The 17183-nt window shown below is 43.9% G+C and overlaps 1 protein-coding gene across 1 annotated transcript in view; it reads left to right on the top strand.

Annotated features, from left to right (window-relative positions):
• Positions 1–17183, top strand: part of mlphb (melanophilin b) — a 64972-nt gene that overhangs the window by 2979 nt on the left and 44810 nt on the right. The window contains exon 2 of the mRNA XM_056289743.1: positions 2754–2931. Within this exon, the coding sequence (XP_056145718.1) occupies positions 2804–2931 (128 nt within the window). The 5' untranslated portion in view covers positions 2754–2803. The remainder of the gene's footprint in view (positions 1–2753; positions 2932–17183) is intronic.

The following is a 17183-nucleotide window of genomic DNA, read 5'->3' as shown; positions in this document are numbered from 1 at the left end:
AATGCAGGAAATTAAATGTGTGATGCTCAAAATTTCCAGGGGGAGGATCCCCTGACCCCCCGCTAAATGTGTCCCCCCCAATGTTCAAGTGAAACTTACTCCACAGAGTGAGATGCTCCAGGAGTAGGCATGGAATATGTTACTCAAGGACACTTGGGCAGGTACGAGGGAAAGAAGCAGGGATCCACATGATTTAACCCACGGCAAATCCTTCAGCCCTTTTTTCTGTGTTTATGAGGTCTTTCAACACCACAAATACAAAAAGACATCTGTTTGCACTCCAAGTGATGTGAGATTGAATTTAGTTATTGTTATATTCTCTGGAGGTCCTGGAGGGCTTTCGTCCAGGAAGAAGTTGTTCCAGCCAGATGAATACTCAATCTTGCACTCGTTGGTTTTATAACGGCACTAATAAGAAAAATAAGAAACTTTGCTGCTAGTTTAGGAGTGTGTATGAGTGAGTGTGTGAGTGTGTGTGTATGTGTGAATGTGTGTGTGAGAGAGTGTGTGTGGGGGGGTCATATGAATGGCTTTGTTGTAGGGGCACTTACTGTTGTATGCCTTATTGTGGGAAGGAAGGAAAGGGAAAGAAAGATGGTGAGTGATGCAAGGAACTGAGAGAAAGGCGATTGAGAGAGGAGAAAAAGAGAGAGAGAGAGAGCTTGCTGACAATTAGAAAGAAAGAAATTTATTGAAAATTTTCTCATACAGGATATAAATCTTCCACACCAGACTTATAATAATAATAAATTCACAAATAATCACAGGTCAGCTTTATAATCATACAAAATATCCTTTGTTGACCAGAATTTATCCAATCTATATTTTAAGAGGCGGCACGGTGGCGCAGTGGTTAACGCTGTCGCCTCACAGCAAGAAGGTCCTGGGTTCGAGCCCCGGGGTAGTCCAACCTTGGGGGCTGTCCCGAGTTGTCCCCTGTGTGGAGTTTGCATGTTCTCCCCGTGTCTGCATGGGTTTCCTCTGGGGGCTCCGGTTTCCTCCCACAGTCCAAAGACATGTAGGTCAGGTGAATCAGCCGTACTAAAATTGTCCCTAGGTGTGTGTGAGTGAGTGAGTGAGTGAGTGTGTGTGATGGCCTGTCCAGGGTGTCCTGCCACCCAATGCCTGCTGGGATAGGCTCCAGCATCCCCGAGAGCAGGATAAGTGGTTTGGATAATGGATGGATGTTTTAAAAGAGTTAACCGAAGGAGTTTCTGGAAGCTCATTCTGTGCTTTTCCAGCACAAAGTGTACAGTTGTTTTTCTTCTTTTCAGAGAAACACTTTAGCAGGGCTACTTTTAAGGAGTTTGCTCTCGACTCATACAAAGGTGGATGACAGGCTCAGCTGTGACATCATATATCCTGTGAACAAGCATGTCTCCTAGTGTAGACTAGAGGTGGTAATTGGGATTTTCTTAACCTCTCTTCATGTGACATCTCTTTCAGACCTGGAATTAGTGCACTAGCACTTCTCTGAACCTTCTCGATTTTTTCTATACATTTTAATTCATCAGGACACTACAGCAAACTTACAAATTCAAGATGAGATCTCACCAAGTATTTATATAGTGTCAGCATAGAGTTTGCCCTTTTCAATTTCTTTCTGAAACGTGCGTGTGGACTCTAAGTGAACTACATCTACATCCTTTTCTTCTTCCACTTGCTGAACCAATAATTCTCCAACTGTATAACTAACTATGTTGTCATTTGATTTCACAGTGTGCAAATGTTTTCATTTTTCTGGATTTAATTTCAGAAGCAAATAAAGATACTCTACTGAGTAATAGAAAAAGACTGATCAACAAAGCAAAGTGCATTATTTTGCTCATATAAATGAATGCTACCATGTAAAACGGCTACATTCACCCTATTGTGCATCAAAAACCAAAGCACATTTATCAATACAGAATATTTGGGCAGCACGGTGGCCCAGCGGTTAGCGCTGTCACCTCATAGCAAGAAGGTTCTGGGTTCGAACCCCAGGGTTGTCCAACCTTGGGGGTCATCCCAGCTCGTCTTCTGTGTGGAGTTTGCATGTTCTCTCCGTGTCTGCGGTGGGTTTTATCCGAGTGCTCCAGTTTCCCCCACCATCAAAAAGACATGCATGTTAGGGTGAATACCCCTGTCTGTGCCCCTAACCAAGGCAATGGAAAGAAGAACTGGAGTTGGTCCCCGGGCACTGCAGCTGCCCCCTGCTCCTAGCTGCACAACTTGGATGGGTTAAATGCAGAGTGTAATTTCCCCACGTGGATCAATAAAGTATCTCAAAATAAAGAAAATAAAAAAATTTGGGAATGATACTTTGATGGCAGAAATGGTGTTTGGCTCTCCAGGAAACAAGTCATGCAGCAAGATGCAGGATTAGCTGACTAATTGCTTAACAGGAGGCGGCCCTGTGAGGGACTAAAAGGCTTGACGTATCTCTGAACCATGAAAACGCTACTACTAGTGCCACTCGTCTATTCTACTGCACAAAATGTTTGGCGCCGAAACATTTCTTGGTTAACATTAAATTAAAAGCCAATGTCCATGTCATTTTCCCCCTTTCATCATCACGGTGATGGCTGTATATCATGTATGATTACATTAACGTGTTATCTAATTCTCAGTTTGTATCTGCAGTCAGCAGCGTGTCACGCCAAGATTAATGTCTGTTTAGATGTTGCTCTTTATGTCCCACATATCAATCAAAAGTTGAAGACAATTGTTCTGCAAATATTCATGTTTATTCCCCCCCCCCCCCATTCCCCCAGCACGGCCCAGCACCAGGCAGTGTGTTGTTTTACAGGGCATCGAACTCAGTATGATGCCTGGCGCCACCCCGGGAAAGAAGCTGGATCTTTCCAAGCTCACCGATGAGGAGGCCAAGCACGTTTGGAAAGTTGTGCAAAGAGATTTTGACCTGAGGAAGAAAGAGGAGGACAGACTTGGGTAGGTTGAAATGGTCATAAAGCTCATGCATTTCTCATCGATACATATCTGCTTGCGCCCTGGGATGGATGGCCTGGCGGCCTGTCCAGGGTGTCTCCCCGCCTGCCGCCCAATGACTGCTGGGATAGGCTCCAGCATCCCCGCGACCCTGAGAGCAGGATAAGCGGTTCAGATAATGGATAGATGGATGGAAATATCTGCTTGCACTGCAAAAAAAAAAAAGTCCACCCTAACAAGACGTTTAATCTAGTTGTATTTGCCACAAGGTATTAAAATCCTCTTGAAAACACGAGCAAGAAACTCTACGCTGAGAAAATCTCACAAGTTCCCAATGCAAATTTATCGGACAAAAAATCTGGTATATGATAATCCCTGATCCCAATGGCATATGTTTTAGTGATTTGCAATGACGGTCATTTTTGGCTTTGTGTCCACACATACTTACAGATTGGCAGTTTTATAATGCTGAAAACTTGGTTAGTGTTTATACTGAGGATAAGTCTCCCTCTTCTTAATCTAAAACGGGGTGAACACTGACATTTTGCATGTAATGTCACGCTACAGATTTACCATCTGGTCCTGCTTTTGTAAAATGTCAGCAGTAATGTAAGACAACAACAAAAAAAAGACCAGAGCACTCAGGAGATCACACATTATTAGTGTAGGTATTTTAAGTCTGAACTGTTACTTTAATCCACTGCAATATAAGAATCTATAATGTAAAAATAAAATTGCAATATTCTGTTGAGACACGTACTCTTCTGCTGAGTCATATCACATCTGTGTACCATGTGCGCTCCCATATGAACTGTGGGCGATGAGTACCTTCCATTTAACGTGTACTAAGTAATCATGCCGTGCAGATTAGGGCTTTTCTTACTTGAACATCTCAATGGAGGCCATGCTGCTTTAACTCCTTTTGATCCCCATTTCCGTGAACTAGGATCAGAAGTCATGGGTCCATGTCGGAGTGTAAAAAAAAATCAAAAAGTACTAGACTTATTGTTAAATCCTCTATAGTGTTCTGTGAAGGTAGTACATCCCACTGTAATTCTGAGTTAACCGAAAGTAACACTTTCTATTGCTGCAAATGACCAATGGTTAAAAGTGAGTTAGAAGCTGCCTAAAAAAAGAACTTAACACTTTTAGCAAACTCAATTTATAATTTAATTGTTTGCACTGAGATTAACAAAAGCAATCTGACTTTACTTGGAGGATAAAATGGGCTAAACAACACTTTATGGTGGCCTTATTCCATACCAATAATCTCACTGGGGGGAAAAAAGTATTACAAGTGAACAAATAAACTGATAGTGTTGCACAACTTTATGTATTTAAAATGATATACATCATTCAAGAAGGGTGCATAACATAACCCAATCGCAACTGTCACTTAATCCTAATGCAGAATTGTTGGATTTTGTAGAAGTCTTTATCGTAGGTTGATGAACAAACAGCACAGAAGCAAAGTCTAGCCGGCACTGTAGCACATGTGCCTCAGATCAAAGCCCAGCACACCATCACATTCCTCAGTTTGCCGGGAATCACATGTCTCGCCTTGAGACCCGGGCATGTAATCCCAGGTGATCGCCCATTTCAGATGAACCGCTGTTTACTTTCCGTTCCAGGAGATAGATCCTACAAATTGTCTTTTTCCTTCTTTTTTTCCTGACCAATTACCAAGGACAATCAACCTTATCTGCAGGCTGCACATCTGGCAGGTTCTTTTTAATGATGATGAAGAAATCCATCAGAGTGAGCAAAAAAGGAAGGAAAAAATTAGTTTCATTTCTAAAAGATTGATAATTATTTGTAAAAAAAAAGAAAAGAAAAGAAAAGAAGAAGAAGAAGAAGAAGAAGAAGAAGAAGAAGAAGAAGAAGAAGAAGAAGAAGAAGAAGAAGAAGAAGAAGAAGAAGTATGAAACCAACTCCGACAAAGTGATTAATGGAGTGAAACGACAAGTTACGGCTTCATACGATTAAAATTAGCTGCTAGCTTGACCCCCTTCACTTAACTCTATGCAACATAAAAACACTTAACCGGCAGTTGTCCCGGAATCTGATGATCTGTGAGGGGTTTTTTCCAGCACTGAACAACAAACACCAGGGGACTTGTTTTCCAAATTGAATACTTTGGGCTCTAGTTTCCGGCTCATAGCACAGTCGCCCGGACCCTGGTTCGCTTCCCGGCTGCGGCGGACTCCCGGCTGCCCCCTGAATTCGCTGCATTGGTGTCAGAAGTGGGGTGATGCCAAGAGGCCATCTGAAGCACGTGAGCCCATGGGGTGTGAAGGAGTTGATACGCTGAAGCGCGGGGCCGCGTTTCCCGAAGGAGGTGGGTAGTGTAACGATCGCGAATGGCTAGACTCTGAAAGTCATTGCAAATGTTGGACAGGTAGCTCAGATGCCTGCCTGGATTGAGTTGTCTGTCACTGGATAATTACTCCCTGGAGGATTCGTCCTCTCTCGCCCCGTGAGCCGATCGCCCTTTCTATATGCCATCTACTCTTGTTCATGCAATGAACACCGTTCCCTGTCCCAGGCCAAACCCGATGGTATTCAATGTTAATTCATTTGCATTGTTTTCACATTGCTGTTGGAGCCAGTAAGTCTTTCATGCTATTGTGAATGAAACTGATACAACCCTGTGAATCTACACCCTAGGTGTGTTTCTATTCGCTGTTTAAAAAGAATTGCTGCTCTACGTTCGGAGAGCCAGTCCATCAGAACTACCGTACGCTGCTGGTCTCCCTTGCCCGCAACTGCAACATTAAAGTGAACTGAACTTTTCAGCCTGCCAGTGCCGACTTTGAGAATGTATTCTGCTTGTAGGACTCGCTAGCGCTTAACTAATGGATCTGACCGTTTAGCTGACTGGTATAGTGCACCCGGATTCGTGTCCCGGCTGCGGCGGTTTCCAGCTGCCCCCTGAATTCGCTGCAAAATTTTGTTTTGTTATTAAAAGGGTGTAGGAAAGTAGTCATTAGTTAAATTATTCACAAAATTGGCCAAAAATAATGTAACGTGCATGAATAAGTAGACACGTTGGTCCTTGACTAACGGGTCGGACCCTTTAGTCGACTGGTTAACGTTGTCGCTTGCGGTGTAGGAGACACGGGTTCAGCGTCCCGGCTGTGGCGACGGTCTCACAGACTGACCCCCTCGTTCGCTGCAATAACATACACTAAAGTGGCGTGTTTGATTGTGGATAAGTCTATGCTTACCACACCTTCGCCTAAAGCCGGAAACTACCACACAACGCCTGCGTCTGCGCTAAGACGTGGTCTGACCAGGTGGAGACACAGGTGTAATATGTGGCTTTATTTGACACCAGACTAGCACTGCGCCACTTGATGTTGACTGACACACTGCGCCCCCACGCCCATTTCGGCGCAAGCGATGTCACGGAGATCCTGGAAATGAGCAAACACACCTGTCCACAAACTAGAGCCCTTTGAGTTGAGGATGAAACTCGACATGCTCTGGGCATGGCTTAGATAAGTTATTTGTGCTAAACTGCGAAAAGGACAGTCGTGGCAAGGATGTTTTACATTTCCATCCAAACTACTGAGGCCCATTGCAAGATAGTTTTACTCAGATTATTCTACCACACCGTGATAGAATTTTACTAGTTTTTAAAAAAAGTAACCCTTTGAATTACAGGGAATTCATTAGGTGATATACGAAGTAAAACGTGTATTATAATTGTACTGTAATGACGTAATAGTAACGATGGCATTCAAAAAAAACCTTACAAAAAACAGTATCTTGAAGTTTATTTTGTTAAGTAAACTTTTTTTTAAATTTACTTCTAGTTTTTCCCCTTATCCCACCCGATTAACCCAATGGCATATGGCCGGAACTCTTGTCGAACTCCTGGCTCACGTTTCCACAGGAAGGAGATAGTCGTAACACCAGCTTCCTTCAAACTCGTGTCGGCTGCTCTCGCTATTTTACACGCTGAAGCCTCGCATGGATTGCATCACCTTCAGGCCGCGAAGGAGACGTAGGGAGAACGCTTTCGGTCGCTTGGCTGCAGATTCCCGGATGGGCCAGAGGGGTCGCTGGAGAACGACGAGTCCCCGAACACTACACCGATCTACACCCACTATCCCTCGGGTAAGGGTGGCCTAATGAATGCCTTACCCCGTGGATGCTCTGGCCGTGACCGGGTTGTTAAGTAAACTTAAGTAAACTTAAATTAAAATTCAAGTTCAAGTATATGTACTAGTAGTATACTTGTAAGTATACTTAAGTAGTGTAACGCGCACGGTTAAATAGACTCGGTAGACTCGAATTCGCTGCAGCATGATTTTGTTCAATATATTTCTAAGTACTTAAAAAGTAAACTACAAGTATACTCACTGATTTTTTTTTCGTTTAGAATAAGTATACTAATAGTACACTTGAATAAACTACCTTTTTTGTAAGGGCAAGTTTAACAGCTAATTACTTTTTATCCATACGGCACAAATATTTACAAATATTTTCAAATATTTGTGTTTGGTACAATGTGATGTATGATTTTATCATGTCAAGTGTTTGATGTTGATGATATTTAGCGGCACATTAGCTGTTCAAGCCCCTATTTCACTTTACTGAGCTTTACTGAGTCGTTACCAGCCTTCATAGTTCAACTACATCTATTATACTTTTATATAATGTGGTCATTTCTGCATGATGAATGGGCAGTAATGCAAACGGCTAGCAAAAAGTTTGAGCTGACCGTGTCACTATAACACGGAACAGGGAAATCTGAAACAAGCTTGAATGAAATGTCCTTTGCTTCCAGTACTGGTATTCAAAAATACTTTTTACCCTAAAAAAATATTGAATTTCCTGAAATTTTTTGAAATTATCTGCTAGTCACGTGAGTTAGTTTGCCAAAATTTCCACAAGAGGGGCATCTGGGTGGCGTGGCGGTCTATCCGTTGCCTACCAACACGGGGATTGCTGGTTCAAATCCCCGCGTTTACTTCCGACTTGGTCGGGCGTCCCTACAGACACAACTGGCCGTGTCTGCGGGTGGGAAGCCGGATGTGGGTATGTGTTCTGGTCGCTGCACTAGCGCCTCCTCTGGTCAGTTGGGGCGCCTGTTCAGGGGAGCATGGGAGCTGGGGGTAGCGTGATCCTCCCACGCGCTACATCCCCCTGGTGAAACTCCTCACTGTCAGGTGAAAAGAAGCGGCTGGCGACTCCACGTGTACCAGGGGAGGCATATGGTAGTCTGCAGCCCTCCCCAGATCGGCAGAGCAGGTGAAGCAGCGACCGGGATAGCTCAGAAAAATAGGGTAATTGGCCAAGTACAACTGGAGAGAAAAGAGGGGAAAATAATAATAATTTCCAGAAAAAATAGTCTCGATGACCCATGACAAGCTTGTCATTTTCTGTAGTTTGGGGCATCTAGAGAGTGAGCTAACTAAACTGAGCTGTGTGTCAATGGCTAACCTAGATTCACTGCCCTGTTTTTCACATACCTCCTGGGGTAGGGTCAGTGATGGGTGGCAGACGATGGACTGTGAAAGGAAAAGTTTAACAGGGTATTTCCTCATGTACTTGGGTGACTCTAGGGAAACAATTCATGCAACGAGATACAACAATTTAAGGATTCACTTACATTTGTATATCTATTTTCAACTGGAAAAAAAACATGTTACACCATCAGCCTGATTACACTTATTTATACTCGGAGATTCATTGAATATATTCAAAGCCTTGAGTGTCTCAGTCAGCGATAGCACAATGGGGCATTATGTGTACTTCTTTGTTATTTATTTACAAGTCTCAGTCTGAAATTAAAACCCGGTGCCACCCATGGAACTACGTCAACCAGTATTATCTTAGTTCATGGAGAATTTCAGTCCACCACTGAAAGGACTGCTAAACTCTTGATTTAAACAGACTCTTGACACAATGACAAAATTCCAAGTCATTGCGTATTTTAAAACTGAAAATGCTTTGTTACCTTTATTGGTTGTAAAAACTGAGGGGGGGGGGAGAATGAAAATGTACTTGGAACAGTGGGATTTTGGATTTTTTCCTACAGTAAGCTGAAGAAATAAAATATATGTTTATGCCTACATTGTTAATTCACAATTGGCATCCCCAGCCAGTACTGCTTGTTAAAATGCAGTCACCGTTGAGCTTGTGTTGAAATGTGCAACAGTCAGTTGTCTTTATGGTTTGATTCCCACAATCTCTGAGTGAAAAGAAATGTTTCACTGGTGGATATGTCTTTTTAATGGGAGCTGGCACTCAACCCCCTTTCCACAATTTGACAACTTCAAACAAATACGGTGAGACAAGATTTGATGTAAAAAGAGTACACCTCCCAGGGCGTCCGGGTAGCGTGGCAGTCTAGTCCATTGCCTACCAACACGGGGATCACCGGTTCGAATCCCCGTGTTACCTCTGGCTTTGTCTGGCATCCCTAGAGACACAATTGGCCGTGTATGCGGGTGGAAAGCCGGAAGTGGGTATGTGTCCTGGTCGCTGCACTAGGGCCTCCTCTGGTCAGCTGGGGCGTCTGTTCAGGGGTGACAGGGAACTGAGGGGGTTAGTGTGATCCTACCACACGCTACGTCCCCCTGGCGAAACTCCTCACTGTCAGGTGAAAAGAAGCGGCTGGCGACTCCACATGTACCGGAGGAGGCATGTGGTAGTCTACAGCCCTCCCCAGATCGGCAGACAGGGTGGCGCAGTGACCGGGACAGCTCAGAAAATAGAGTAATTGGCCAAGTACAATTGGGGAGAAAAAGAGGGGGGGAAAACAATAACAACAAAAAAAGTTTAGTTTTTAACATAATGGAATACCAGTGATTGATTAATCATGGTGTTTTGTGTTTCATAAGATGATTTAAGACTCAATCATTAATCTCAATGGGGTGCCACCCAATGACTGCTGGGATAGGCTCCACCATTCCCGCGACCCTGAGAGCAGGATAAGCAGTTTGGATAATGGATTAAGATGGAAGAGAAACTGACATTGACTTGTTTGGACTCCCTACAACAGTCGTTAATGAGGGAGGTGAACCTCCGCTACACTAACTACCCTCGAGTTTCCCTAATCCACAGTTGCTCCAATGGAGCTGATCAGTGGCCAACAGTGCAAGGTGTATGGCCATGTCTCTGCATGGGGTGGTATGGTGGCCCAGTGGTTAGCACTGTTGCCTCACAGCAAGAAGGTCCTGTGTTTGAACCCCAGGCCATCCCAGATCCTTCCTTTGTGGAGTTTGCATGTTCTCCCTGTGTCTGTGTGGGATTCCTGTGGGTGCTCTGGTTCCCTCCCACCATCAAAAAGACATGCATGTTAGGTTAATACTCCTGTCTGTGTCCCTGACCAAGTCAATGGAAAGAAGAACTGCATTTAACCCATCCTAGCTGTGTAGCTGGGAGCAGTGGGCAGCCACTAGTGCAGCGCCCGGGGACCAACTCCAGTTGTTCTTTCCACTGCCTTGATCAGGGACACAGACAGGAGTATTAACCCTAACATGCATGTCTTTTTGATAGTAGGGGAAACCAGAGCACCCGCAGAAAACCCACTGCAGACATGGGGAGAACATGTAAATGCCACACAGAAAGGACCTGGGATGACCCCCAAGGTTGGACAACCCCAAGGTTTGAACCCAGGACCTTCTTGCTGTGAGGCGACAGCGCTAACCACTGGGCCACCATGCCGCCCATTATTGATTTTCCTGAAGGCAAGAGTCCAAAGTAAATCCATCCAGCCTTGATGTGCAGTTAGCAGATGGAGTACAGACCAATATCGGTGGGGCAAGGCACTATGTGGAGGCAGTATGCAATGAGATGACAGTGTAAGAATGTTCACCTCATAGCAGAAGTACAGTAATTAAGGCACAAGGCCAAATTTAACAACACAGTAGTAAAATAAAAAACTACACCCTGTCTTTGCCTTTAGTACATATTTCTCTCTCACACACTCTGCTCTCTGTCCTGCTACTTGCATCCCAAATAGAAAACGACACCAGTCTTTTTTTTTTCATTTCACTTTATGTTCTGTCCCATACCAAAATGTGTTAGCTACTCATTTATCAATTCACATAAAAGGGTTCAAAGGTTGTTTTATGCTCTGGCCATTGTATTTGCCCAAGCCTGCTGGGATCTATAAATAGGTATACATTTTGACTTTTGTGGTTTATGTTTAAAACTGTCATGCCTGTCAAACCACAGATATGTTGGATTAGATTCTGAAAAAAATATGTTTTGGAAGAAACTTGGATATTTTCCTCTTACACTGGAATAGCTCAGAGTTTGTGCTTTTATTTTCAGCAGACCTGGTCTAAGAAATGAACATGATATTCCCCACAACCTAGCGTTTCTAAACATATTTTGTTGCCACTATATTTATTAGGGACGATATTCACTTTTTCCAGGAGACCTTTAAGAAATACAGATGTTTTTTGGTCTCACCTCACATAACCACTTATCAAAATAAACATGCCGAACATGGCAGCATTCTTCACCTTACATAGATGCTGTATTATTCCCAAAACACCTTCTAAACTGCTCAGCTAGTTGGTGGAATGGCATCACAGAAAGCATGTAAACACTGGGATTCTGAAAAAGGTTTGCTTCTATTATTCTGTTTTTTTCCAGAGTTGACTCAGGCATGTGTCCAGCATGTGTTTGGTATTGTATTATTTATCTACTCTTTGGAAAAACTCATATTGTTTATGTAGGATAAAATAGTCTTTTTCTGGGTTGTCTCGGAACAGCGTGTTCTTCTTGGCTCTTCTGAAGATGGTTAAAGTCCATATTCAGTGATTAGAACAACATGCATTGTATGCAACAATTGTTTTCTATCTTGCTGAACAGTTCCTCTCTTGGGGGAAGCAATAGTTCGTAAATTATGTTACAATTGGGGCTTTAGGAAAGTTGGCTTCTTTTTTAATGAGTTGAATGGAGTATACACCAATCAGCCAAAACATTAAAACCACCTGCCCAATATTGTGTAGGTCCCCCTCGTGCCGCCAAGACAGCTTCAACCCATCGAGGCATAGACTCCGCAAGACCTCTGAAGGTGTCCTTTGGTATCTGGCACCAAGATATTAGCAGCCGTTCCTTTAAGTCCTGTAAGTTGCAAGGTGGGGCCTTCAGACTTGTTTTCCAGCACACCCTACAGATGCTCAATCGGCTTGAGATCTGGGGAATTTGGAAGCCAAAGTAACACCTTGAATTCTTTGTCATGTTCCTCAAACCATTCCTGAACAATTTTTTGCAGTGTGGCAGGGTGCATTATCCTGCTGAAAGAGACCACTGCTATCACGGAATACTGTTTCCATGAAGGGGTGTACCTGGTCTGCAATGATATTTAGGTAGGTGGTACATGTCAAAGTAACCTCCACATAAGCACCAGGACCCAAGGTTTCCCAGCAGAACATTGCCCAGAGCATCACACTGCCTCTGCTGGCTTTCCTTCTTCCCATAGTTCATCCTGGTCCCATATCTTTCCCAGGTAAATGACACACGTGCACCCGGCTGTCCACATGATGTAAAAGAAAATGTATTTCATCAGACCAGGCCACCTTCCATTGCTCCGTGGTCCAGTTCTGATCCTCACGTGCCCATTGTAGGTGCTTTCGTTGGCGGACAGGCATCATCATGGGCACTCTGACTGGTCTGTGGCTACGCAGCCCCATACGCAGCAAGCTGCAATCCACTGTGTGTTCTGACACCTGTCTATCATAGCCAGCATTACCTTTTTCAACAATTTGAGCTAAAGTAGCTCTTCTGTGGGATTGGACCAGACAGGCTAGCCTTCGCTCCCCACACACTTCAATAAGCTTTGGGTGCCCATGACCCTGTCACTGGTTCACCGGTTGTCCTTCCTTGGACCATTTTTAGTAGGTACTGACCACTGCATACTGAGAACACCCCACAAGACCTGCCATTTTGGAAATACTCTGACCCAGTCATCTAGCCATCACAATTTGGCCCCTGTCAAAGTCACTCAGATTCTTACGCTTGTCCATTTTTCCTGCGTCCAACTCATCAACTTCAAGAACTGACTGTTTACTTGCTGCCTAATATATCCCACCCCTTGACAAGTTTCATTGTAATGAGATAATTTATTCACTTACCTGTCAGTGGTTTTAATGTTTTGACTAATTAGTGTATATCTAACATTTCTCTCACACTCAAAAGTTTCAGTTAATTCCCTTGAAATACGTTGAAGTGGCGCTACAACATGATATTGTTCCGTCACGCTCTATCTGTTACTGAACCTACAGTCCAGAAGATTGTTGTTTTTGTCTAACTTACTAACACAAATTTACTGATATCACATATTGCTTTACTTACTCGTTAATCTTCGGTATTGTAACTTGAAATCTGCAGTAGTCACAGCTAAAACTTGAACATGGTGATGGAAATATTTAAACACAAACTAACTTTTCATCCGAAAAAAAATGTAAAAACTTGACTTGCTTAAAGTAACCGTGTGTGTAAAGTTCTAAAGTGGTTCACATTTGGGGTCTAACATTAGACTGTCAGAATTATGGTGCAGGAGATATCAAAATTGTAGTTGACTTACAAAGTCAATACTGCATATTTGTACGTAGTCATTGTGAGTCATAATTTAAAAGTGAAAACTTGCTTCCACCCTAAACAGTTGCTTGACTTATTTTGAGACTAGTCATACGAATGAAGTTAAATATCAAAGAGCATGATTTTTATCAGCAAAAGCAAGAACAATGAGGTGGCATGGACAATTTAACTTAAAAAAGCATGGCCTTCTCCAAAAGACAAATATTTCTTCCTAATCTCAACTCTCTCCTCCCCCCCACCCCCTCATGAGATTAGTCTGGTGGATATTTTATTAGAAAATAAAAAAAGTACACATTTGTGACAGAAAAGTTTTCATTGACAGCAACATTCATCCATCCATCCATTCATCAATTATCCAACCCCAACTTTTGAATCATTATACCCAAATTTAAATGGAGAGTCCACAGAGTCCAACTTCAAAAAACCAATACATAGCTTTGGCAGTGTAGAAATATTGTGTTATATCTGGCAAGCCGTGTGTCTAGAAAACCAGAACCTCTTGATATCTGTCCAAAATCAAATTAAGTCGATGGCTTCCTAAATGGGGTGACTGGCCTGTAGTGAATTTAAAACGCTGTTTGAAAATCGCTTTGGCGAGGACGTTACCAATCAACCCGAGGGAAATGGAACAATGCCTGCAAATCTATGGAAATGTGGGCTGCTTCTTCATTCTCTTTGAAAACCATTAAATGGAGGTTTTAGGCTTTATAATTCTCTGGGCTCTAGTTTCCAGATGGCACAAGGTCGGAGGGAGTGCTATGGCAGACGTAGTGACAATTTCGCTGGGCGCAAGGTGGTTTTTCTCTCGCGTGGGTGTGTTTGCTAATTTCCGGGCTCCCCGTGACGTCGCTTGCGTCGAAATCTGCGTGGGGGCGCAGCAGAGGATGTGCCAGTCAACATCGGGTGGCGCAGTGCTAGTTTGGTGTCAAATAAAACCAAATATTACACCTGCGTCTGCGCCAGGTCAGACCACGTCTTCGCGCAGATGCAGACATTGTGTGGTAGTTTCCGGGCTTTAGGCGAGGGGGCGCTGAGCACAGATTTATCCACAATCACACGCGCCACTTTTGTGTATGTTATGTTGGCCTATTTTGTGAATAATTCAACTAATAACTACTGTCCTAAAGCTTTATAATCACAAAATATCTGCACGTGTATCATTGACTGTTTTGTGTGCGTCATTACGCATGGAATACAACGTGGTGACGAGGAATTCAATATAATTAACCTTACTGATCCGTGATCACAACTATTTAAGGCCTCCTGCCGTGTTTACAGAATGCGCAGGAAAGAGAAAGGGATACTGGTGAGAACGAAGACAAGTTAAACAACCCGTTCTCATTGCCGGGTCTTTCATACTGTAACGATCATGGATAACAAGACTCACTATCCCTTGGCTAACGGGTCGGACCCTTTAGTCGACTGGTTAGCGCAGTCGCCCCGGGTTCGCATCCCGGCTGTGGCGGTTCCCGGGCTGCCCCCCTCCCCCCGAATTCGCTACATTGGTGTCAGAAGTGGGCTGGTGATGTCATTCGTGGTCGTTACACTACCCACCTCCTTCGGGAAGCATACCAGCTCCCTCACGCCTCTGGGTGCACGTGCTTTCAGTGGCTTCACGGTCTCACCATCGAGGCGAGGACGCGAACCCGGATTTCCCGCACCACGGGCGACACCACGGGCGACTCGTTAGCCAAGGGCTAGTGAGTCTAGTCATTCGTGGTCATTACAATGACAGGGGACGCGCTTTCCGATCACGGATAACTAGACTTGCTAGCCCTTGGCTAATGGGTCGGAGCTTTAGTTGACTGGTTAACGTTGTCGTCCGTGGAGCGGGAGATCTGGGTTCGCGTCCTCGCTGCGGCGGTTCCCGGGCTGGTCCCCGAATTCGCTACAATACCGACGCTTTGTCCCTCCCCTCGGCGTGTGGTAACCGGGCAACTTCAATGTAAACTCATCCGCGGCAATATTCGACGCCCAGAGCTGTGGGCATCCATTCACTCCAATATTAACCCGACCGCGGCGTCATAAGACGCTTTACCGCCCGGAAATATTTTCCTCACCGTCATTCTTATTTTTAAGGTTTTCTTTTCACAGCATGTCCCGAAATAAGCAAACAAAGTGTTGGTCCCTGTCATTGCCCGATCCGTTGCGGAACCCCGATTTGTTCAACGCATGCGCAAAAACGCGTCTACTTCCTGTCATCGCTACCGTTTTACAACGTTGTTGAAAAGCGTCTTCTCCGCCTTGAAACCATTGATTCTTTTGCCTTATAAGAAAAATACGATTGCTTCGACATACGGCCGACAGGAAGTAGACGCATTTTCGCGCATGCGATGAACAAATAGGATTACCGCAACGGATCGGGCAATGACAGCCCCACCTTATATGGATTTGCACCGTGAACTACAGCCGGCGCCTTCGACTGCGCTCTGACCCGGAAACTAGAGCCCTTTGTGTTTCTCTGTCTGCTGCGCCCTACCTCTGTCCTCCTTTCGCCATCTCAGTCCCAGGGCAAATTTTCGATAAAGTTTGCTTGAATTTATTTGGCCGTGTAAAAAAAAAAAAAGAATGAGCAACGTCTCTTGTAGGAGAGAGGCACGGAGGGGACTGATGATAATGACGTAAAGAAAAAGAGTGAGGGAAACACAAAAATAAATCGAGAAATGAGAGGAAAGAGCAAACAGGCGTGGGAGTAATATGTGTCAGCGGGGATTAGGAGGAGAGCTCCATTTATGGAAACAGACAGTTGCTTGGGACTTGGGCCAAAGTGGATTTCTGGCCTCCTTTCCACCATTCTTCAGCTCAGCCAGCAAAGCAAAGCGCCAGATCTCTTGGACATTAACCAAATTATAAGAAAAAGATGATAGATAATTACAAGAGTACTGTGTTTTCGAATAGGCTACTGTCCAGCATGTCTTCAGTTTATCAACATTAATAAATACGTTTTAAGATTATTTCTTTGACTTTTCCACTATAATGACTAGAACTTGTTAGAGAGAAGGGAGGGAGTGACAGGGAAGGACACGTGGCAAATTGAGGTTCCCGCTTGTGATGCTACAAATTAGCAGTACGTATCTGAACTGCTGAACCTCCTGCTCACGTCCATAAATTATACGCCTTTGAATGGGTTTTCTGCTTATGTATGAAAATGTTCATCTGGATGACATTGTCACCTCACTTGGCTGCCAAATTTGATCCGAGCTCTTTCTGCTGTGCTTGCGATATTCTTCACAGCCTTGTTATTTACTATATTGTAGAAGCGACATAAGTTGCTCACTATCCCTCGTTGCATCTTATGACCGCAAATTTCTACAGCTTGGAGTTCTTCCATTAACCTTAGTTTGTCTATTTATTTATTTTGAAGTTTCAAATTGTGCTGCCTTGCCAAAGGCCCATCTTAGGGATGCCATTGAGCTTGTCTTTGATATTGAACCTTGACCGCCTCGTACCACAATGCAGCTTGAAAATGCCAACAGCACAGATATACTCTTCAGTCAAATCACGGAGTGCAGGATGTATATCAAGTCTCTGGGATTTGATGTTTCAGAGGACAGCAGATTTAACAGATATTACTTTTATATCACATCAATAATGTCCAGCAGCTGTTGAGCTGTATCTTTAAAAGGTTACGGGATAGTTACAAAATCTCCCTTTTATCCCTTTGAGCTGGGCATGATTGGAGAAGC

The sequence above is a fragment of the Lampris incognitus genome, chromosome 11 (genome assembly GCF_029633865.1).
Source record: "Lampris incognitus isolate fLamInc1 chromosome 11, fLamInc1.hap2, whole genome shotgun sequence".
Classification (NCBI taxonomy): domain Eukaryota; kingdom Metazoa; phylum Chordata; class Actinopteri; order Lampriformes; family Lampridae; genus Lampris; species Lampris incognitus.
The sequence above is the reverse complement of the archived record's forward strand: the minus strand, read 5'-3'. Positions and strand labels throughout refer to the sequence as shown.